Source organism: Callithrix jacchus, chromosome 5 (genome assembly GCF_049354715.1).
Source record: "Callithrix jacchus isolate 240 chromosome 5, calJac240_pri, whole genome shotgun sequence".
In the NCBI taxonomy this organism is placed as follows: Eukaryota; Metazoa; Chordata; class Mammalia; order Primates; family Cebidae; genus Callithrix; species Callithrix jacchus.
In genome coordinates, this window is record NC_133506.1 from 13,072,848 (window position 1) to 13,093,513 (window position 20,666).

Here is a 20,666-nt window from a genome sequence, read left to right on the forward strand (position 1 = left end):
TCTCCATTTGGTTGGTACGTTTTTTTTTCCAACCCTTTATTTTGAGTCTATGTATATCTTTGGATATACCATTAGATTTTGTCTGTATCTTTTGATTGGGAGATTTGGTCGATTTAAATTTAGGGTTGCTGCCGTTTGATATTAACTGGCTATTTTGTCCTTTTGTTGATAAAAATTCTTCTTTATGTTAATGCTCTTTACTTTTTGGTGTATTTTTAGAAAGGGTCATACTGGTTGTTCCTTTCTGTGTATAGTGCTTCTTTTAGAAGTTCTTGTAAAGCAGGCCTGGTGGTAATAAAATCTCTGAGTACTTGCTTGTTCCTAAAAAATTTTATTTTTCCTTCAAATGTAAAGCTTAAATTGGCAGGATATGAAATTCTGGGCTGAAAGTTCTGTTGATTAAGTATATTGAATATTGGCCCCCACTCTCTTCTAGCTTGTAGGGTTTCCATTGAGAGATCTGCTGTAAGCCTAATAGGCTTACCTTTATGGGTAACTTGATCTTTCTCTCTGGCTGCCCTTAATATTTTCTCCTTCGTTTCGATCTTGGTGAATCTAACGATTATGTGCCTTGGGGTTGGTCTTCTTGAGGAATATCTTTGTGGTGTTCTCTGTATTGCCTGGGGTTGAATAGTGTCCTGCTTTGCTAGTTTAGGAAAATTTTCCTGGATAATGTCCTGGAGAGTATTTTCCAGCTTGAATTCATTCTCTCCGTCACATTCAGGTACACCAATCAAGCGTATATTAGGTCTTTTCACATAGTCCCATATTGCTTGGAGACTTTGCTCATTCCTTTTTATCCTTTTTTCTCTATTCTTGTCTTGTTGTTTTGTTTCATTAAGTTGATCTTCGACCTCTGATACCCTTTCTTCTGCTTGATCCATTCGGCTGTTTAAGCTTGTACATATTTCACTAAGTTCTCGTGTTGTATTTTTCAACTCCAGAAGTTCATTTGTATTCCTCTCTATATTGTCTATTCTTTTCAACATTTCATCTAACCTTTTTTCCAAGTTCTTAGTTTCTTTACATTGGGTTAGAATGAGTTCCTTTAACTCCCAGAAGTTTCTTATTATCCACCTTTTAAAGCCTACTTCAGATAATGGAACACAGTCCTTTTCCATCAGGGCTTGTTCCGTTACTGATGAGTCCTTTTCCATCAGGGCTTGTTCTGTTGCTGATGGCTTCTGATTTTGAGTATACTCGGCCTTCTTAGGCTGTTTTTTTCCCTTCATTGTAGATGAACCGCCTTTCTAATTAGTTTTCTGAGTTGACGTCCGACTTATTGATTCCCAGTGTTGGGATCCGAGCAACCCACTGTGGCAGCCTAAATAGCAGCGGTAAGACTGATGGTGCTCTTCTGCCCGGGAATCTCTGGTCTGGCTTCCCTCTTGAGTCTGCAACAAGTGGCTCTGACTTCCCGGAGCTCCAAACTCCGGTCAGTAGGGGAAGCAGTCCCGTTGGCGCTGCATGAAGAGCTGCTGCGCCGAGACGCCGGCAAAACCGCTGCGGCGGCCACAAGAGTCGCGCTGGCGACCCGTGGGGCTCCTCCACTGGGAATCGGCTGATCGGTGAGTGACGAAAATTTGTCTAAAAGTGTGGCGTCGTCTCCTTCTCTGGGCTTTCACTGGGAGCTACAATCCTGAGCTGTTAGTGGTCGGCCATCTTGGATCGAAAAATCAAAATAATTTTAAGGTATGTTCAGTTAGTTAAGTTTGTCAAGTAAAACAAGGAAGCAACGTCAGACACAGAGAGAGGCAGAAAAACTCAGAAGTTTCTGAAAGGGACGTTAGGGACAGCTGTTATAAGGGAAGGCTGGTAATAACCTTTTCTTATTACCTAATTCAGAGAATACGCTCACTATTTTTTGTAATGTGATTGGGTGACTAAGCCCTTGATCAGCGTTCAAAGTCCTAATGCTATTAAGCTCTGAGATGATTCTCTGGAGAGGGTGGGATGCAGGTTGTCCATATCTGGAGTGGCTGTGGGTGCAGAAAATATCTAAACATTTGCAATTTGTTTGTTCCTTCTTTGCCACAATCCCACCCCCACCCCATGCAATCTGCAGATTAAACACACATTAATAGTTTCCTGTTATAAAAGTCTCCTCATGCCCAGGGCTCATGAGAATGGCTTTGGTCCTTAGGGGATGGTAGATTACATGCCAAGAGAATGTGAACATGGTTATTTTGTAAAGGGGAAAAGGCATTAGGACCTTGGCAACGTTAATCAGAGCAGAATACTGACTCATGCTCCAGAAAAATATTAGCAAATCTGTAATGACGATATTATTACAAAGACAAAACTTAAAAAAAAAAAAAGAAAAAAGCAAAGCCAGTCCTCTGGGGTTCTGAGGAAGGAAAAGTCTCAGGTGTCCTGCCTGGAAAGCTGTGTCTGCATCTAAGTATTGCCAGAGCCCCAGCTCTGTGGGTCTGCAGGGCTGCACACCAGAAGAGTGAAATACTGCCATTGAGTCATGGTCTGCTTTCATGGGTAGCTGCTGTTCGCTGGGAATCTGCTGTTTTCAGGTAGGGAAGAAACTGATGTCAGGGGGAACCCAGCCAGAGTTGAGTTGAGATTTCCTTGATGATGGAAGGTAGATTGTCAGCCTGGGCCTCCTTCTTTCTTTCCTTCTTTCTTTCTTTCTTTCCTTCCTTCCTTCCTTCCTTCCTTCCTTCCTTCCTTCCTTCCTTCCTTCCTTCCTTCCTTCCTTCCCTCCCTCCCTCCCTTCTTTCTTTCTCTTCTTTCCTTCCTCCCTCCCTCCCTTCTTTTCTTTCTTTCTTTCTTCCTTTCTCTCTCTCTCTCTTTCTTCCTTCCTTCCTTTCTTTTTTTTTTCGAGACAAACTCACTCTCACTCTGTCACCCAGGCCGAGTGCAGCGGTGTGATCTCGGCTCACTGCAACCTCCGCCTCCTGGGTTCAAGTGATTCTCCTGCCTCAGCCTCCCAAGTAGCTGGGATTACAGGCACCTGCCACCACACCTGGCTAATTTTTGCATGTTTGGTAGAGATGGGGTTTCACCAGTTTGGCCAGGCTGGTCTCAAACTCCTGACCTCAGGTGGTCCGCCTGCCTCGGCCTCCCAAAGTGCTGGGATTACAGGCAAGAGCCACCTTGCCCAGCTACCTCCTTTTTACAGAACAGGAACAGCAGGAGCCCCCAGAGCTGGTGCTGCTGCCTCCAGAAGCATCACTGCAGACGTGATGTTAGCACTTTGCCTCTCTCCTGAGTCTATATGGCCACCCACAACAAAGGAGGAAGCCAATTAAAGATAAGAAGCCTAAGGAAAGCAATGTCTTCACATTTTTATTTTCTACTTCAAATGGGTTGGGGCATCTGAGTTTCTTAATTACACATTTTTCTTTCATTTGTGCTTTTATTAGTGCTTTTCCATGGCTTGGCCTTTAACAAGCCACTTTAGCAACGAGGTTCTCTGACACTGGGGTTGTTGTAACACACGAGAGATGTTTCTAAAACACACAAAGGATTTGGGTCACAGCTACCCAGTACAGGAATGTCTGCTGTGTCTATTTTAGTGATTTTTTAAATAAAAATAATTCATGAGTTCAGTGTGCTCTGGTTCAATTTCTAAGTTATTTTCTGGGGTTGGGAATCATAACTATTATTCTTTTTGGGATAATAGCTTTTTTCTTTTTTCTTTTTTTTTTTGAGATGGAGTCTTGCTCTGTCACCAGGCTAGAGTGCAGTGGCGAGATCTTGGCTCACTGCAACCTCCGCCTCCCTGGTTCAATCGATTCTCCTGCCTCAGCCTCCTGAGTAGCTGGGATTACAGGTGCCTGCCACCATGCCCATCTCTCTAAAAAATACAAAATTAGGTGTGCATGGTGGTGTGTGCCTGCAGTCCCAGCTTCTGGGGGGCTGAAGTGAAAGGATCACTTAAGCCTGGGAGGTGGAGGTTGCAGTGAGCCAAGATCCTGCCACTGCACTCCGTCTGACCTGGGTGACAGAGTAAGACACTGTCTCAAAAAAAAAAAAAAAAAAGAAAGAAAGAAAGAAATGGTGGGGTACCATGGCTCACACCTGTAATCCCAGCACTTTGGGAGGCTGAAGAGCGCAGATCATTTGAAATCAGGAGTTCGAGACAAGCCTGGCCAACATGGTGAAATACAAAAAAATGAGCCGGGCTACTGCACTCCAGTCTAGGTAACAGAGCGAGACCCTGTCTCAACAACAACAAAAAAATTCAGGCTGGGTCCAGTGGCTGACGCCTGTAATCCCACCCCTTTGGGAGGCCAAGGCGGGGGAATCACCTGAAGTCAGTCAGGAGTTCAAGATCAGCCTGACCAACATGGAGAAACCCCATCTCTACTAAAAATACAAAATTAACTGGGCTTGGTGGTGCATGCCTATAATCCCAGCCACTTGGGAGGTTGAGGCAGGATAATAGCTTGAACCCAGGAGGTGGAGGTTGTGGTGAGCCAAGATCGTGTCATTGCATTCCAGCCTGGGCAACAAGAGCGAAACTCCGTCTCAAAAATAAATAAGTAAATGAAAACACAGAGGTTTGTTTATAAGGTAAAAAATGACAGTGTCCTCTCTTGACCCAACCAGCCCCACCCAATCCTGCCTTCTATAGATAAACACCATATTTGGACTACAGCCTTTCCAGGCATATTCATGCAAATGTCTTGGAACTCTGCCTTCCCATCTAACAAATTGACCATGACATCTCTCCACAGCAGCTCTGCGGGAACCACCTCTTTACATAATGTGGGTATGACCTTGCCTGATTTGTATGTGGATCCAGTATGTGCTTAGAGCGTCTTTCACATTTCTATGTAGTCAAATCCTCCTTCTTTTCCTTAGTTTTGCCTAATGCTTTTTTTTGTTGTTGTTGTTGAGATGGAGTTTCACTCTTGTTACCCAGGCTGGAGTGCAATGGCGCTATCTCAGCTCACCGCAACCTCCGCCTCCTGGGTTCAGACAATTCTCCTGCCTCAGCCTCCTGAGTAGCTGGGATTACAGGCATGAGCCACCATGCCCAGCTAATTTTTTTGTATTTTTAGTAGAGACGGGGTTTCACCATGTTGACCAGGATGGTCTCAATCTCTTGACCTCGTGATCCACCCGCCTCGGCCTTCCAAAGTGCTGGAATTACAGGCGTGAGCCACCGCACCCGGCTTGCCTAATGCTTTTAAAGACCTTTGCAGTCACGAGCATTGAGAAATACACTTGCCAGGATTGGAACATAAAGAGATTCGGTGTGGTGGCCTGTAATCCCAGCATTTTGGAAAGCTGAGGCAGGAGGATAGCTTGAGCCCAGGAATTTGAAACCAGTCTAAGCAACATGGTAAGACCTGGTCTCTACCAAAAAAAAAAAAAAAAAAAAAAAAAACATCAGCTGGACATGGTGATGTGCTCCTGTAATCCCAGCTGCTCAGGAGTGTTACGTGATAGATCACTTGAGCCCAGGAGGTCGAGGCTGCAGTGAGCTATAATCATGCCGCTGCATACCAGCCTGGGCAACAGAGTGAGACCCTATCTGAAAAACAAAAACAGAAACAGAAACCAACTCCACTCAAAAGCATTTGTCAAAAAAACAAGGTATATTCAAAAAGAGGAAAAAAATCTGAGTGATTGTTATATCTTTGACAGTGAGATATTTCCCTTAATATGCTTTTTTTTTTTTTGAGATGGAGTCTTGCTCTGTCGCCCGGCTGGAGTGCAGTGGTGATCTCAGCTCACTGCAACCTCCACCTCCTGGGTTGAAGTGCTTCTTTGCTTCTTCTGCCTCAGCCTCCCTAGTAGCTGGGATTACAGGCGCCGACCACCGTGCCCAGCTAATTGTTATTTTTAGTACAGATGAGGTTTCACCATCTTGGCCAAGATGGTCTCGATCTCTTGATTTCATGATCCGCCCGCCTCGGCCTCCCAAAGTACTGAGGTCACAGGCATGAGCCACCGGGCCCAGCTAATAATTCTTGAAGATAGGCAGCGTAGGCACATAAAAATCTTTATCACTATATTGTACCTACTGATTTCTAAGCTTTGCTTTGCAGTGGTTCCCCTAACATGAGATAGCACATGTCAATAAATACATAAGAATCAAATTATTCTTTAGTATTCAGAAGCATCATCAGTTTCTTTGACAAAAAATTCTCTTCAAATTACCTTTGTTTTCTGCTAACATGCAATACTTTCATTATATCTGGCATGATTCAAATCATTAATTTAGGAGGAAAATGAATTTAGAATTGCTAGCCAACAGTCTGTCACTTACTCCATCAAGCAATATTATTTTAATAGTCCTGAAAAACATTTATTGTTCCCTTTTTACGGAAGAGAAAATCAAGGCTCCTCTGTAAAATTAAGATTTGATGGCTACAGTCATGCAATTGGTTAGAAAGAAAGCCGGGATTCGAGCTCAGCCTCCTAACTCCACATTCAAGGCATTTTCTGCGTTACTCTTGAATGTCCATTGTTGAGAGTGGCTCTGGGCCACGAGTCAGTCATGCCTGTCCCTACCGTGATGAAATCTCATGCTCTCTATTAAGCCCTCACATACTTGAGGTGCCAAGAAATGAATTCTTTTTCCTAGCATCATGGAATATCCATCAAGTAGTATTTTTTTTTTTTTTTGAGACGGAGTTTCGCTCTTGTTACCCAGGCTGGAGTGCAATGGCGTGATCTCGGCTCACCGCAACCTCCGCCTCCTGGGTTCAGGCAATTCTCCTGCCTCAGCCTCCTGAGTAGTTGGGATTACAGGCATGCACCACCATGCCCAGCTAATTTTTTGTATTTTTAGTAGAGACGGGGTTTCACCATGTTGACCAGGATGGTCTCGATCTCTTGACCTCGTGATCCACCCGCCTCGGCCTCCCAAAGTGCTGGGATTACAGGCTTGAGCCACCGTGCCTGGCCCCATCAAGTAGTATTTATAAAGTCTTTACTACTTGCCTAGTATCGTGTTAGTACTGATTCTAGTTCTTTCAATCCACACTTACGTAACCATAAAAGTTCATCATCAGATGCACGTGGCAAGTCAGCACACTGAGACGCCAGTTCGCAGCACAGAAAAAAGTTTAATTATATGGTGCTGAATGAGGAGACATAAGGCAAACTTCAACTCTTTCTCCCTGAGGAGTTTGGGGATAATTATTAAGGGTTTTGAAGTGGGCCAAAGTGTGGACGTCGTTGATTGGTAGAAGACTGCAGGAAGATGTCACAGACAGACAGATAAAAAACTGCGTTCTCGGCCAGTTGTGGTGATTCATGCCTGTGATCCAGCACTTTGGGAGGCCAAGGCAGGCAGTCAGGAGCTCCAGACCAGCCTAGCCAACATGGTGAAACCCCGTCACTACCAAAAATACAAAAATTAGCTGGGCGTGGTGGCTTCTGCCTGTAATCCCAGCTACTCAGGAGGCTGAGGCAGGAGAATGGCTTGAACTTGGGAGGTGGGGGTTGCAGTGAGCCAAGATTGCACCACTGCCCTCTAGTCTGGGTGACAGAGCGAGACTCTGTCTCAAAAAATTAAAAGAAAATAAAAGAAACTGTATTCTCATGCTTATTTGGTTCCTCAGTAGGGGGGATCTTCAAATTGGTAGGCATAGGTGGTTTCATTGGAATTTGGAATCTGGAAAACATCTTAAGCGATTCTTAAGCAAAGGCCTTATGATTCTAATGTTGGAGATCCTATCCATCTTAAACAAAAGTCTTATGCTCCTAACCTCAGAAATCCTATCTGTAAGAACAAAGGGGATGCAAATGGTCAGTATCTAGTGATTAATGCATAATTATTGTAACTATACATCTGTCCAGACCTTTCTTTTTCTTCAGAGACAGGGCCTCATTCTGTCACCCACGCTGGATGCAGTGGTGCACTCATAGCTCACTGTAGCCTTGACCTTCTAGGCTCAAGTGATCTCTTGCCTCAGTCTCCCAATTAGCTGGGACTACAGGCACACACCACTGTGCCCAGCTATTTTTTTTTTTCAGTTTTTGTAGAGATGATTGTCTCTACAAAAATGCCCAGGCTGGTCTTGAACTCCTGGCTTCACATACTTGGCCTCCAATGTTAGTGTTACAGGGAGGAGCCACCATGCCTAGCCCAGAATTATTCTTAACCTTGCGAGGACAGCTTCATTTATGTTCATTATAAATGTACAGGAAATTACTGAGTGAGACACTGTGCAAGTGCTGGAGAGGGTGTGATGGCTCACGCCTGTAATCCCAGTGCTTTGAGAGGCCAAGGCAGGCAAATCAGTTGAGGTCAGGAGTTTGAGACTAGCCTAGCCAACGTGGTGAAACCCTGTCTCTACTAAAAATATAAAAATTAGCAGAGAATGGTGGCATGTGCCTATAATCCCAGCTACTCAGGAGGACTCGCTTAAACCAAGGATAGCTTGAACCAAGGAGGCAAAGGTTGCAGTGAGCCAAGATCGCGCCACTGCATTCCAGCCTGGGCGACAGAGCGAGACTCCATCTCAAAAAACAAACAAACAAACTTAAAAAAAACTAGGGAGTTTGCAGTCTATCTGACATATTTTTCCCTTGGCTGTCAACTTACTGCTTAATTATGCCTGTAGACTACTGCATGATTGAAAAAGCACTTTTTTTTCTTTCTTTCCTTTTTTTTGAGACAGCATCTCACTCTGCTGCACAGGCTGGAATGCAGTGGCGCAACCTCACCTCCCAGGTTCAAGCGATTCTCCTGCCTCAGCCTCCCAAGTAGCTGGGACTATGGGCTTCCGCCACCACACCCAACTAATTTTTGTATTTTTAGTAGAGATGAGGTTTCACCATGTTGGCCAGACTGGTCTCGAACTCCTGATCTCAAGTGTTCCACCTGCCTCTGCCTCCCAAAGTGCTTGGATTACAGGCATGAGCCACCATCATCAGTATAACCCCATCTCTACATAAAATGCAAAAATTAGCTGGATGTGGTGGTGTGCACCTATAGTCCTCACTACTCAGAAGGCTAAATGGAAGGATGGCTTAAGTGCAGGAGGTGAAGGTTGCAGTGAGCCAAGATTGTGCCACTGCACTCCAACTTCAGCAACAGAGCCAGACCCTGTCTCGAAAAAAAAATGCCTTGAGACTCATTAATTCTTATACTTACCCCTTGAACTTTTGTGACGTTTCCTTTCCCCTTGCTTAAAGCCAAGTCCCCAGATGACAAAGTAATTAGATCAAAGTTCAGAATGGCAAAGAGAGATAAGATAATTGAAAAAAACCTCATCCTACTTTAAAAGAGCTATTTTGGTCTTTCAACTAAAATGATTTTTTTCTGTTGAAAGAGATTTGGCTGAAGTGTCCGGCTCAGCTAATGGCAGAAAATCAACAAAATATGAAGAGCTCCATAACACTGTGGCCTAACCCAATGTATGTAGTTATTATATAATCAATGGCAAAACCGAAGGGAATCTAAAACCATTTATACCTTACTTTGGGAATGCAATAACCTTTATTTTGTTTTCTCTGCAGAGGTAAAATCTTGTTTTGATGCTTATTTCAATTAGTTTTCATTTCTTATGCACAGACTAAAAGTGGTAAGACAGCATGGTCGCAGGCATGCTCACCAAATTGCACCAGTGCACTCCAACCTGGGTGACAAAGCAAAACTCCATCTCAACAATAACAACAACAACACACTAAAACTTGTGCTTGAGATATTTTGCAGACCCTGCACTTGATGGATTCGCTAGCATCACCCAGATCAATAAACTGGCTCATCTGGTCTTGTGGCCCCCACCCAGGAACTGACTTAGTGCAAGAGGACAGCTTCCACTCCCTATGATTTCATCTCAACCTGATCAATCAGCACTCCACACTTTCGGATCCCCTACCCATCAAATTATCCTTAAAAAACCCGATCCCTGCTGGGCACAGTGGCTCATGCCTATAATCCCAGCACTTTGGGAGGCCATGTGGGCGGATCATGAGGTCAGGAGTTCAAGACCAGCCTGACCAACGTGGTGAAACCCCTTTTTTACTAAAAAAACAAAAATTAGCTGGGTGTCGTGGCACGTGCCTGTAATCCCAGCTACTCAGGAGACTGAGGCAGGAGAATTGCTTGAACCCAGGAGGGGGAGGTTGTGGTGAGCCAAGATTGCACCACTGCACTCCAGCCTGGGTGACAGATCGAGACTTCGTCTCAAAAAAGAAATAAAAAACACCCAAACCCGATCACTGAGTTTAGGGTGACTGATGTGAGCAATCATAAAAGTATGGTTTTCCATGTAGCCAGTTCTGCATCCATTAAACTCTTTTATCTATTGCAATTCCCATGCCTTGATAAATCGGCTCTGTCTAGGCAGCGTGCAAGAAGAACCCATTGGGTGGTTACACTTATATGGCAAAGAAAGTCACCATCGACTTCAGAAATTTACATCAGAAGCCCACAGAGAGATAAGCCTCATTTCAGAAAAACCACAGCAGAATAAATAAGAGTTAACTTATACCCAGACTTCTTTTTCAAGCAAAGGTGACACTAGAAAAGGCATGAAAAAGCCATGTTTCTGAGACTTCCTGGAGGGTATAAGGTTGAGTGGGGTGTGAACGGGGAGAGGGGGAACAGGAGAGATGGGTTGTGACTTATTTATTCATGCATATAACAATGATTTTTGAGTACTCATATGTGAGTCACTGAGCTGGGGTCTGAAATACAAGCAGAAAAAGAGAAACAGGGTTTTGCCTTTGAGATACTTACAGTTTGGTGGGAAGAGCAGAAAGGACAGAGGAGTTTAGAGTAATCTGGGTAAACAGGAAAGTGGGCATTCCTGCAAGGGACAACTAACTCATTTTAGACACGTCAGAGAAGGTTCCTGGAGGAAGAATTTGCTCAAGCAGAGATACAAGGATCATAAAGATCAAAGAAGAGGAGAGAAGAGTGTTTGTAAGGGAAGAAACTGCACGGAGGGAAAAGCTCGGAATTGAAAGAAGGCAAGCATGAAGTATTTAAGGAAAAGAAAGGCTGGGCGTGTTGGCTCACGCCTGTAATCCCAACACTTTGGGAGGCTGAGGCAGGCGGATCACCTCAGGTCAGGAGCTCAAGACCAGCCTGAACAATGTGGTGAAACCCCCCGTCTCTACTAAAAATACAAAAATTATCTGGGCATGGTGGCAGGCACCTGTAATCCCAGCTACTCAGGAGGCTGAGGCAGGAGAATCACTTGAACCCAGGAGGCAGAGGTTGCAATGAGCTGAGTACCACTGCACTCCAGCCTGGGCAACAGAGTAAGACTCAATCTCAAAAAAAAAGGAAAAGAAAGTAGTGTATAGGTAAAGTATTTATCTTAAGTCCAGGACTCCTAATTTATGGGTTATTATTATAATGTAGGCATCTACAGGAGGCTATGAGTATACATTACTCTTTCAAGAAAACGGTGAAATGGAAAAAAAAAAAAAAAGAAAGAAAATGGTTAAATGGGAAAATAGTCCCCAGTCTTGCTAAAGTTTATGGGAAGCCATTGTTTTGGTCTGACCTCCTGCACTAGGCTCCAGCAGGCCAGACCAAATCAGAACGGAGTTACTTGTGCTAAGTGCCACGTAATCAAACTGAACTTTGAATCAAAGTCATTTTCCGGAAAACAGGAGATTCCAGGGAATCTGAGTAAATGTAATAAGGAAGTCTCCTCTGTTTTAACCCTACAAAGAAAGTAACTTTGAAATGACCAATTTGCAGGGTTGGTGCGGTGGCTCATGTCTGTAATCCCAGCACTTTGGGAGGCCCAGGCGGGCAGATCACTTGAGGTCAGGAGTTCAAGACCAGTCTGGCCAAAATGGCAAAACCTTGTCTCTACTAGAAGTACAAAAATTAGCCCAGCATGGTGGTGCTCGCCTGTGATCCAGGTACTAGGATGGCACTAGGCCAACATTTAAATTTTTGAATATTTTTTCTGTTCTCTTTTTTTACCAAGCACATTTATCAACAAGCCTCCTCAAGAAATCCTGTAATCCAAACACTTTGGAAGCCAAGGCGGGCTGATCACCTGAGGTCGGGAGTTCAAGGCCAGCCTGACCAACATGGTGAAACCCCGTCTTAAAGAAGAAAAAAAAAAAAAAAAAGAAAGAAAGAAATTGCCCAAAATAGCCACAGGTGGCAAGCTTCACTGACAGGCCAAAAGCCCTCAGTCAACATGGCCGCGACGGGCTTCCATTGCCCTTCTCTGCCAGCAGTAAGGATGGCTCCAGTGACTTCCTTTTAACCTCGCATTTCCCATAACAAAGATGGCGCCTTTGCTTCCGCGTTCCGGTTGTGGACGGTGAGTGTCTCGCGTCTTGGCGTCTTTTCTCGTCAGTTTTCTCTGTCGTTCCCGGAGTGCTTTGGAGCGAGGTAAGGGATGGGTAGGACGGGAGGGTCACAGCAATGCATCTGATTGTTCTCTCTCAATTAGGAAGTTATGGAGGCTTTCCTTGGCCTGTCAGGATTTCCCACCAGCTCCCCGCCCCTTCCGCCCCAACATGCGGTCTCTGAAGCCTTGTGGGTAGTGAGTTTGGATAAGCTTCGCTTCTTTTTTTTTTTTTTTTCCAATTATTATTATTATTTATTTTTTCAGTGACCTGCCACTTCAGGAGGTTCTGCCAAAAAGAAAAGCAAAACAAACCAAAAAACAGCTTTCTTGATAAATGTCTATTCACATACCATGTAAAATTTGCACCTTTAAAGCTAAAAAATTAAAGCCAGGCATAGTGGCATTCGCTTGTAGTCCCAGCAGCTCAGGACCGTGAATTCCAGGCTGCAGTGAGCTGACATGCACCACTGCACTCCAGCCTGGGAGACAGAGCAAGACAACGGACCTAAACATAAACAAAATAAGGTGTAACATTAAGGGTTTGTTGGTGTTGTTGTTGTTGTTGACAGAACTGTGCATCTATTACTGTGATCTAATTTTAGAATATTTTCATCACTCCAAAGAAAAATCCTGCATTCAGTAGCAGTCACTCTGTATTCACCACGTCCTCTCTGCCCCAAGTCCTAGACAACTGCTAGCATACTTTCTGTCTGTATAGCCTTGCCAATTCGCACGTTTGATATAAATGAAATCATACAGCGTGACTGGTTTCTTTTATTAAGTATAATGTCAACGATTTGGTGACTAGCTTCTTTTGTGACTTTTTTTTTTTTGAAACTGAGTCTCATGAATCTCACTCTGTTGCCCAGGCTGGAGTACAGTGGCACAATCTCGGCTCACTGCAACCTCTGCCACCCGGGTTCAAGCTAGTCTCCTGTCTCAGCTTCCCAAGTAGCTGGGATTACAGGAGCCTGCCACCACATCTGGCTAATTTTTGTATTTTTAGTAGAGATGGGGTTTCACCACCTGGGCCAGGATGGTCTTGAAGTCCTCAGCTGGTGATCAACCTGCATCGGCCTCCCAAAGTGCTGGGATTACAGGCATGACCAGCACTCCATCTTCTTATACTATGTATAATATTTTCAAAGCTTGTCTTTGTAGCATGTGTCTGACTGTTAGCAGAGAAACCAAACTCTGTAAACTATTTTAAAGAGGTTTATTCTGAGCCAGTATGAGTGACCATGGCCCGGAGAGAAAACACAAAACCAAAAAGCCTTAGTAAATGATCCTGAGGCAGTTGGGTTTTTTTACATTTTAGGGAGACAGGAGTTACAGACAAAGACACAAATCAGTACATGGAAGGCATACATTGGTTAGACCCAAAAAGGCAGATATCTCAAAGGGTGGTCTTAGGTGGATTTTATGGATTCTTTAGCTGACAATTGCTTGAGAATTAAGCTTTTTCTAAAGACTTGAAGTCAGTAGAAAAAAATGCTTGAACTAAGATAAGGGAGTTGTGGGGTTCAAGGTCCTGGTTCCATAGATGAAACTTCGTGAGTGGCAGCCTCAGAGAATAAATGGGCTGGGCACTGTGGCTCACACCTGTAATCCCAACACTCTGTGAGGCCAAGGTAGATGGATCACTTGAGGTCAGGAGTTTGAGATCAGCCTGACCAAAATGTTGAAACACTATCTCTACTAAAAATACAAAAATTAGCCGGATGTGGTGGCATGCGCCTGTAACCCCAGCTACTTGGGAGGCTGAGGCACAAGAATTGCTTGAACCCAGGATATGGAGGTCATAGTGAGCCAAGATCATGTCACTGCACTCCAGCCTGGGTGACAGAGTGAGACTTCATCTCAAAAAAAAAGGAGAGAGAGAGAATAGATGGTACTTTGTCGCCACGTGTCTCTTTTTGGAAATTTAAAATTTAAGTGTCAGAATCAATCTTTCCTAAATCTGGGAAAGGCCTAGAAAAGGAAATTCTGGCTGCATTAAAGGAGATTCTCTGCAGATGCAAATTTCTGTTACAAAAGACAGTTTTATAGGGCCATTTTGAAATACGTCAAGGAAATATATTTTGGGATAATTTTTTTTTTTTGAGACAGAGTCTTGCTCTGTCACCCAAACTGGAGTGTAGCATGATCTCAGCTCACTGCAACCTCCACCTCCTGGGTTCAAGTGGTTCTCCTACCTCAGTCTCCAGAGCTGCTGGAATTACAGGTGTGCACCACCACACCTACTTTTTGTATTTTGTTTGTTTGTTTGTTTTTGAGTTGGATTCTTCTAAGGTAGAAGAATTCTTCTGCCTTAGCCTCCCAAATAGCTGGGACTGCAGGCGTGCGCCACCATGCCTGGCTAATTTTTTTGTATTTTTAGTAGAGACAGGGTTTCACCATATTGGGCAGGTTGGTCTTGAACTCCTGACCTTGTGATCTGCCTGCCTCAGCCTCCCAGAGTGCTGGGATTATAGGTGTGAGCCACTGCACCAGGCCACGTAATTAAATCACCCATAAGAGAGGAAAATAAGCACTTCTGGAGAAGGAAGTTGAACCACATTGTCAAAAGGTTTGGGATAAAGGATAATCATTGCATCTGCTTGGATCAGACCACAAGAAGGGTTTAATCTGCCTCCATTGCTTGTTTTTTACTTCTGTACAAATTCACTGAGTCCCAAATAATGTATTTACTATTTTTTTTAGTAGAGACGGGGTTTCACCATGGTGGCCAGGCTCGTCTCAAACTCCTGACCTCAGGCGATCCACCTGCCTGGCCCCCCAAAGTGCTGGGGTTATAGGTGTCAGCCACTGCACCTGGCCATTTTTTAATTTAAGAGAGAGAGTCTTGCTGCGTCATCCAGGCTGGAATGCAGTGGTGCAATATCAGCTCAATGCAACCTCTGCCTCCCCGGTTCAAGTGACTCTCCTGCCTCAGCCTCCCAAGTAACTGGGACTACAGGTGTGTACTATGGCACCCAGCTAATTTTTTATTTTTTATTTTTAGTGGAGATGGGGTTTCACCATGTTTGCCAGGCTGGTCTCAAACTCCTGACCTCATGCAATCCACCCACCTTGGGCTCCCAAAGTGCCTGGGACAGCTCCTCTGTGCCTGGTCGACATGTTTTCTTTTTGTGGTCCAGTTCCCAGCTCGTGAGGTATTTGGTATTTAAGTTATTCTGAAAACAAAGAAAGATATGTATCACATCAATGTGCTATTTGTTTTCAGAAAGGATTCTATTCATTTCATATCACTGATGATACCCTCAGTTGATGGTGGATTTCTTTTTTTTTTTTTAATACATATATATATATATATATATATATTTTTTTTTTTTTTTAAAGATGGGGTTTCACCATGATGGCTAGGCTGGTCTTGAACTCCTGACCTCAGGTGATCCACTCACCTTAGCCTCCCAAAGTGCTAGGATTACAGGCATGAGCCACCGTGCCGGGCCTGTTGATGGTGGATTTCAAGGCGCCTTTGCAGGCAGGCAGGATATGCCAGCATCATTCACTGACCTGTTTGTTCCCTTCCAGAAGCCTCCAGAGCAGAATGTTAGGTAACATGAAGGGAGAAGGGGGAGACAAAGTTGCCTGGTGCAGAGCTGTTTGCTGAAGCTTCAGGCTTGGTTGGCTAATACAGAACCTGTGAAAAGACAGGATGTTCTTGCTTCTTTAGGAACCTGGATCACTCCACTCCTTTCAGGAGCAATCAGCTGATAGCTTGGCTCACTCTCGGCCTGAGCGAATGTGCACAACAGCATGTGACTGGGTGTCCTCAAACAAAAAGGTCCTGCCAGGTCTCACTGTTGATTTGTTTTTATATACTTCCTATATTTGCCTAATCACGTGGTAGTTTAGGCTGCAGCACTGGGGCTCTGCAGACACAGGAGCCTGGAAGGCCACTGTGATACCACAACAGTGGTATCTCAATCTGATAACTGAGAAGGCTACTGAATGACTAAGGGGCAGGTAGCATGTACAGTTCAAATATGCTGGACAGAAGGGTAATGAATGTCCCAGGTGGGATGGAGCGGGACAGCACGAGATTTCATCACAATACGCAGAATGGTGCACAATTTAAAACTTATCGTTTATTTCTGGAGTTTTCTATTTAATATTTTTGAATCATGGTTGAGTGAGATTAACAGAAACTGCAGAGAGCAAAGTCGCAGATAAGGGGGGACTACTCTCAGTCATTCTGATTTCACTGTTGTTTGACCTTTAAAATTATTGGCCAGGCATGGTGGCTCACACCTGTAATCCCAGCACTTTGGGAGGCCAAGGCAGGTGGATCACAAGATAAGGAGATTGAGACCAGCCTGACCAACATGGTGAAACCCTGTCTCTACTAAAAATACAAAAATTAGTCAGGCATGGTGGTAGGTGCCTGTAATCCCAGCTACTTGGGAGGCTGAGGCAGGAGAATTGTTTGAACCCGGGAGGCGGAGGCTGCAGTGAGCCGAGATCACACCACTGTACTTCAGCCTGGCAACAGAGTGAGACTATGTCTCAAAAATAAATAAATAAATAAGTAAAAATAAAATTATCTGGGTGGGTACAGTGGCTCACGCCCATAATCCCAGCACTCTGGGAGGCTGAGATGGGAGGATTGCTTGAGCCCAGGAGTTCAAGACCAGCTTGGGCAATATGGTGAGACCTGATCTCTACAAAAATAAATAAATAAATAAAAGTAGGAAACAAATAAAATGATTCAAGCTCTGGCTCTAATGAAGGATCCTGCTATGTGATGCCTTTTGTATTGCATTGTTCTATTTCTTCCATGGCAGGACTATGGCAGCTGAGGATGCCACTTCAGGCAGTGTGTCAGAGGAGAGCAGTGCTTTGGACCTGCCATCTGCATGTGACATAAGAGATTATGTCCTGCAGAGACCCAGCCAAGACACCAACAGTGAGGCTTTCAGTTCTGTGGAATGCCATTCTTTTCCTTGCTCTTCTGATGTGGATCCAGGTAATAAGCAGAGTTTAAAACAAACTAACTTAAAAACAACCAGCAAATATACGGGTGTGTGATAGTTTGTTTCTCTCTCTTCCAATAGCAGATCTCTGAGAATGTTTCATTGTCTTAGGCAGAAAAACATCTTCTCTAAGCAAAACTGTCAGGAGGGACTTCAAAGGACAGCTTCCCTGGCAGAGCAATGACAGGGAGCTGTTTCCTGGATCTCTTTTTGTTGTTGTTGCTGTTAATCACAGGTCCCTTTCTAGTCTCCCTCAGAACGAATTCAGAAGCCGGGGAATATTTAATTCAACAAAGACCGAGTGGAATTTTTTTTTGTTTTGTTCTTTTAAAACTTCAGAAAATAGCAATGTGATAAGTATTTGTTTTGTTCTTTTAAAACTTCAGAAAATAGTTATGTGTGATAAGTAATAAAAACAGAGACTTTAGCATTCCTTTTATGCAGCGTGCTCTGGATTTAAGTAACAACCTTTCTACAAGGTTTTCTGACTAGATTGTCAAAACATGTATTATTTAAGCCTAATGATAATTCCCTGATGTAGGTAGTGAAAAATTAACGTTTCAATGTTAATTACCTGATCTGAGTCTGGAGGTCCACAGACCTGGATTATTTATTTATTCATTTATTGTTAGTTTGGGATCCCTGGATTTATCACACAGACCTGGATTTAAAGTTCAACTCTGCCACTTACTGATTGTGTGACTTGAGGTGTGTTCCTTAACTCCTCTGAGCTCCAGAGTCATCTACAAAATGGCAATCAGGCCGGGCGCGGTGGCGCGTGCCTGTAGTCCCAGCCACTCGGGAGGCTAAGGGGGTGGATTGCTTGAGTCCAGGAGTTCTGGGCTGTAGTGCGCTATGCCGATCGGGTGTCTGCACTAAGTTCGGCATCAATATGGTGACCTCTCGGGAGCAGGGGACCACCAGGTTGCCTAAGGAGGGTGAACCGGTCCAGGACGGAAATGGAGCAGGTCAAAACTCCTGTGCTGATTGTAGTGGGATCGTGCCTGTGAATAGCCACTGCACTCCAGCCTGGGCAACATAGTGAGACCCTGTCTCTAAAAAAACAAGAAAACAAGTTAAAAAAAAATGGCGATCAGAATGCTTGCCCCACCCAGTCAGGTTTACCATAATCAGGTTTACCTTATAGTAAACCTATAAGGTACTTAGCATGGTGTCTGCCATCTATGGGTGCTCAGTCAATGTTGTTGTTATTAATATTGAGAAATCCAAGTGACCTGGAGTGCTGGCTAACGCCTGTATTCCTAACACTTTGGAAGGTCTAGGTGGGTGGATCACCTGAGGTCGGGAGTTCGAGAGCAGCCTAGCCAATATGACGAAACCCCATTTGTACTACAAAAATTAGCCAGGCATAATGACATGTGCCTGTAGTCCCAGCAACTCGGGAGGCTGAGGCAGGAGAATCACTTGAACCCAGGAGGCAGAGGCTGTAGTGAGCTGAGATTGCGCCACTTCACTCAAGCCTAAGCAAAAGAGCGAAATTCTGTCTCAAAAACGACAAAAAAAAAAAAAAACAAAGAAATCCAAGTATATATTTTTAGAAAGAGCTCACTCGGCACTAAGAAAACGTAGGCTTTAATGATGATGAATTCAGTGATGCCTGTGGGTAGGACATGTAACTGTCAGTGCCTTCAAGAATTCTGTGGAGAAATATATTTAAACTCCTTCAGGATTCTCTTCTGATTTTCAGGACATAATCAGGATCAGCAAGCCTCCTGTTTAATTTAGTACCGACTGTGTTAGTCCATTCTCACACTACTATAAAGAGATACCTGAGGCTGGGTAATTTATAGAGAAAAGAGGTTTAATTGGCTCATAGTTCTGTGGGCTGTGCAGGAAGCATGGCACCATCTGCTGGGCTTCAGTCAGAGCGGAAGGGGAAGGGGAAGCCAGCACTTCACATGGCTGGAGCAGGAGGAAGAGAAGGGGAAAGTGCTACACACTTTTAAACAACCAGGTCTCATAAGAACTTAGCACCAAGGGGATGGTGCGATCAACCATTCGGGAGAAACCGCCCCATGAACAATCACCTCCCAGCAGGCTCCACCTCCAACACTGGGGGTGACAATTCCACATGACATTTGGGCCGACACAAATCCAAACCATATCACTGACCAAAAATTAGATAATCCTTTTTTTTTTTTTTGAAACAGAGTCTGGCTCTGTCACTAGGCTGGAGTGTAGTGGTACAATCTCGACTCACTGCAACCTCTGCCTCCCAGGTTCAAGTGATTCTCCTCTCAGCCTCCTGAATAGTTGGGACTACAAGCATGTGCCACCACGCCCTGCTAATTTTTGAATTTTTTTAATACAAAATATAAAAAAATGTAGAGATGGGGTTTCACCATATTGGTCAGACTGGTCTCAAACTTCCGACCTCAGGTGATCCGCCCACCTCAGCCTCCCAGAGTACTGTGATTGCAGGCGTAAGCCACTGCACCTGGCCAAGAATTAGATCATTCTTTATTCTTTTCCTTTCTAGACTTAACATCTTAGTTCCTTTAACCTTCCCTGTTGTCCCTGCCATCCTGCTGCCTCTACACTACTTTCTGTCCTAAAACTGATTTTGTTCATCATCCCTGGGTAGCATTTCTTAGAATGAGGGAATTTGATACTATTTTATTCAAACTTAAACACTTAAAAACAGTTTTTATTTTGCTGTGCACTCTGCCATTCTGTAGTACTTTTATATGTCATGCCACAATACCCACTAGGTTTGTTTTTAAAAAGGACCAGGGCTGTGTGCTATGGCTCATGCCTGTAATCTGGCATGTTTTGAGGCTGAGGCAGGAGGATCCTTGAGTTCAGGAGTTATGAGACCAACCTGGGCAACATGGCAAAACCCTGTGTCTACTAAACAAATTTTAAAAATTAGCCAGGTGTGGTGGTATGCACCTGTGATTCCAGCTACTCTGGATGTTGAGGTGGGAGAATCACTTGAGCCCAGGAGGTGGAGGTTGCAGTGAGCCATGATCGTGCCATTGCACTCCAAACTGGGTGACAGAGCAAGACCCTACCTTAAAATAAAGGGCAAGGGGGACCAGATCACCCATAGCTTCCCAAGAACTAAGTGAGAATGGTATCTTTCAACCATGACAGGAGCAGGGAATACACCAGAATCAAATGGAAGCCCAGACATTGTGTTATTTAATAATATCATCTCTAATAGTTCACCCTAAGCAGAAATAAACGTGCTCTGGTTTATCTACCACAAAGAGAACTTCATTCTGACATCACTAGGAGACTTTTACACAGCATGGAAGGCTGTTGATGTTTCTGTAAACATTCCAGAGCTATATTTAGTGAGAAATTGTCTACAAAAGTCAATTAGGAGGCTGGGTGTGATGGCTTATGCCTGTAATCCCAGTACATTGGGAGGGCAAGGCAGGTGTAATTGCTTGAGGCCAGAAGTTCGAGGCCA

At 44.2% G+C, this 20,666-nt stretch overlaps 1 protein-coding gene across 3 annotated transcripts in view; it reads left to right on the forward strand.

Annotated features, from left to right (window-relative positions):
* Nucleotides 1-12,182: 12,182 nt before the first annotated feature.
* Nucleotides 12,183-20,666, forward strand: part of SHLD1 (shieldin complex subunit 1) — a 71,374-nt gene continuing 62,890 nt past the window's right edge. For 2 of the 3 annotated variants that reach the window (XM_008995721.5, XM_035298328.3), the window contains exons 1-2: nucleotides 12,183-12,218; nucleotides 17,039-17,220. In XM_008995721.5, the coding sequence (XP_008993969.3) occupies nucleotides 12,184-12,218; nucleotides 17,039-17,220 (217 nt within the window). In that variant the 5' untranslated portion in view covers nucleotide 12,183. Of the gene's footprint in view, nucleotides 12,290-17,038; nucleotides 17,221-20,666 lie in introns of all 3 variants that reach the window. The other variant, XM_002747424.7, reaches the window with a different exon arrangement.